Below are 2,458 nucleotides of genomic sequence, written 5' to 3' on the forward strand. Positions count from 1 at the left end.
AAACTGGGAGGAGGGTAGAGAGAATAGTGCAACAATGAATGAATGGAAACCCAAAATCTCTAAATGTTTATGAAAATTAATAAAATATAGAAAAAAAAGATAGATTAATTTTCTCTGGATTTCAAATTTTCCATTAATAGTATCCTGAATTATCCAATATCCCACTAGATACTCATGTTTAACAGGGTAGGAAATCACATTCTTTATACAATTCAAGCTTTGACCTGAAACATGAGAAAACAAAAATAATTTCCATGATGTCACAGATAATGAATGTCAATGTGAAGATACAAAAACACATGTTAAAAAAAGTTATTATTGGTATAGAATGAACATTGCTACAATAATTAGAAGCTTTAGAAAGAGTTATTAGTAATTAAAAAGTTGATAGTTTTTATTCTAGTTAATGAAAATAAGTGAGAGAATACTACCAATTCTGTCTTATGCATTGCAACTTAGCTCAGATTTTAACACATGTAGTAGTTATATTTGCAACAATGTGGAGCTGAAGAAGAGTATTCAATATACCATGAACTGCTCAGAGAACAAACATATTTGTCCTACAGAGGGTGAGACCAGGCTGTCCCTTGGAGGCAAGGATTCCGAAGCTTCATTTGACATACTCTGGACATGTTGCAAGCTGGTACCAGTCATTGGAGAGGGACATCATGCTTGGGAGGGTAGAGGGACAGAGCAAGAGAGGAAGACCCTTGAAGAGATGGATTGATTGAGTGACTTGGATAATGGGGGTAGGTGTGTCAGAAACAATACGATTGGCACAGGATAGTGCAGGGTTTAGGGCCGTTGTACATAGGGTCACTATGAGTCTCAGGCAACTCAAATGCATATAGCAACAACAACAACAACAAACTAGTGAAAATCCACTAAAGTTTAAAAATCCTAAACTAAAATTAAAAATTTGAAACTAAAGTTAGAAATTCTAACTGAAAGTCCTTGAAAAAGGCATGCCATTGGGAAAGGAGGAGGATCAGAGAAAGGGAAAGACCCTCAACAAGATGGACTGACAGAGTGACTTTCACAATGGGCTAGCACATGCTGGAAATGGTGAGGATGGTACAGGATAGGTCAAGGTTTTGATTTGTTGTTCATAGGATCACTATGATTAGGGGTAAATTTTATGTCATATAACAACAATATAACAACAATCATGTAATTCTAAAATGTGGGCAAAGTAAAATTCCTATAGGAACCAAAGTGTATGTGCAAGTTTACGAAAGAAAGTAGTACCTCTTTGGATGAAATAAGAATGCTCTGTTATTAAAAACCAAAAGTCTAAGTCAGTATTCCTGAAATTGGGTCATGAGTTCTCTTGGGGCTATAGAGTACAGTGCTAAGATATATGATATATTATAAGATAAAAGTATAATATATCTATGTCAAGTCAATAATACTTTAACAGAGAAAAAGTTAAAAAATAAACACAAAGGCTGTTAAAACATCTTCATAATTTTTCAAAATAAATCTTAATCTGGAAAGAAACCACCCCAAATCCAACCTTTTTACAGTGGTACTAACCAAAACTCCCCAGACCTGAGAGCAATCAAGTTGCTTGTCTGATAGCACACAAGTTTGAATGGAAGTAGCACATCTACTTACAAATGAGATGAGAAAAATGGTTAAAATGCGAAAATTCCTTCTCAAATAGGACCCAAATGGCTAGTACTCACATGAGATTTTGACCAGTAGATAAACACTTCAGCCACCATGCGGAATAGTTCCTCTGCTTCTGGATTAGGCTCTTTCAGCCACTTTGCCCTGGACCATATAAGAAATGAAAGTTTCTTATTTACTCTTTCAAGGCAAATGCATTAAAAATTATGTCAATCTATCCCAAAGTTCTGAAAGCCAAGTAACTGGAAAAAACCCACAGAGCTCATTCAGTGAAAATTATTCAGTATGTCATTAAAAAAGATCCCAACATCCTAACTATCAAACTTTCAATATTCAGAGAAGAAAAGAAGATGGCTTCAGAACAAGATTTATAATTTTAATATTAAATGCCCGGTAAGAAATTATCTACAAACATTTAATTAAGTTTTCATTATGAGGGCATTGGTGGTTCAAGAAGGAATATCCTCACTTCCCAAGCAGGAGATTTGCTTGGTTCAACACCTAATTAATGAATGAACATATGCATGTCCACTGCTGATTTATCAGTGAACACCTGTATGATGTTGAGGAATTATTGTTCAAAATGGCTTCCCCAGACCTTGATTTTGATATGTGACAGGTGGAAATATATTAAGAGGGTCTGTATTATTGTTGCATAGTGGAATGTGCTCAGGGCGGTGGGGGGTGCAGGGGTATTGTATCCCAATGAAAGAATTTTTCTTTTGCTTTTCAAAAAGAGAAGTGAACTGGGGTGGGGGGGCGGAGGAGGGGGTCTGGGCAGGGAGAAAAGTGCAACAGTGAATGAATGGAAATCCAAAATCTCTGT

General features: G+C 35.8%; 1 protein-coding gene across 1 annotated transcript in view; it reads right to left on the reverse strand.

Annotated features, from left to right (window-relative positions):
- RYR2 (ryanodine receptor 2 (cardiac)) overlaps positions 1 to 2,458 on the reverse strand; it is an 814,526-nt gene that overhangs the window by 216,368 nt on the left and 595,700 nt on the right. Inside the window, exon 70 of the mRNA XM_006895387.1 lies at positions 1,689 to 1,776. Within this exon, the coding sequence (XP_006895449.1) occupies positions 1,689 to 1,776 (88 nt within the window). The remainder of the gene's footprint in view (positions 1 to 1,688; positions 1,777 to 2,458) is intronic.

Source organism: Elephantulus edwardii, unplaced genomic scaffold, assembly GCF_000299155.1.
Source record: "Elephantulus edwardii isolate Elephantulus edwardi_28Jun2011 unplaced genomic scaffold, EleEdw1.0 scaffold00166, whole genome shotgun sequence".
NCBI classification, from domain to species: Eukaryota; Metazoa; Chordata; class Mammalia; order Macroscelidea; family Macroscelididae; genus Elephantulus; species Elephantulus edwardii.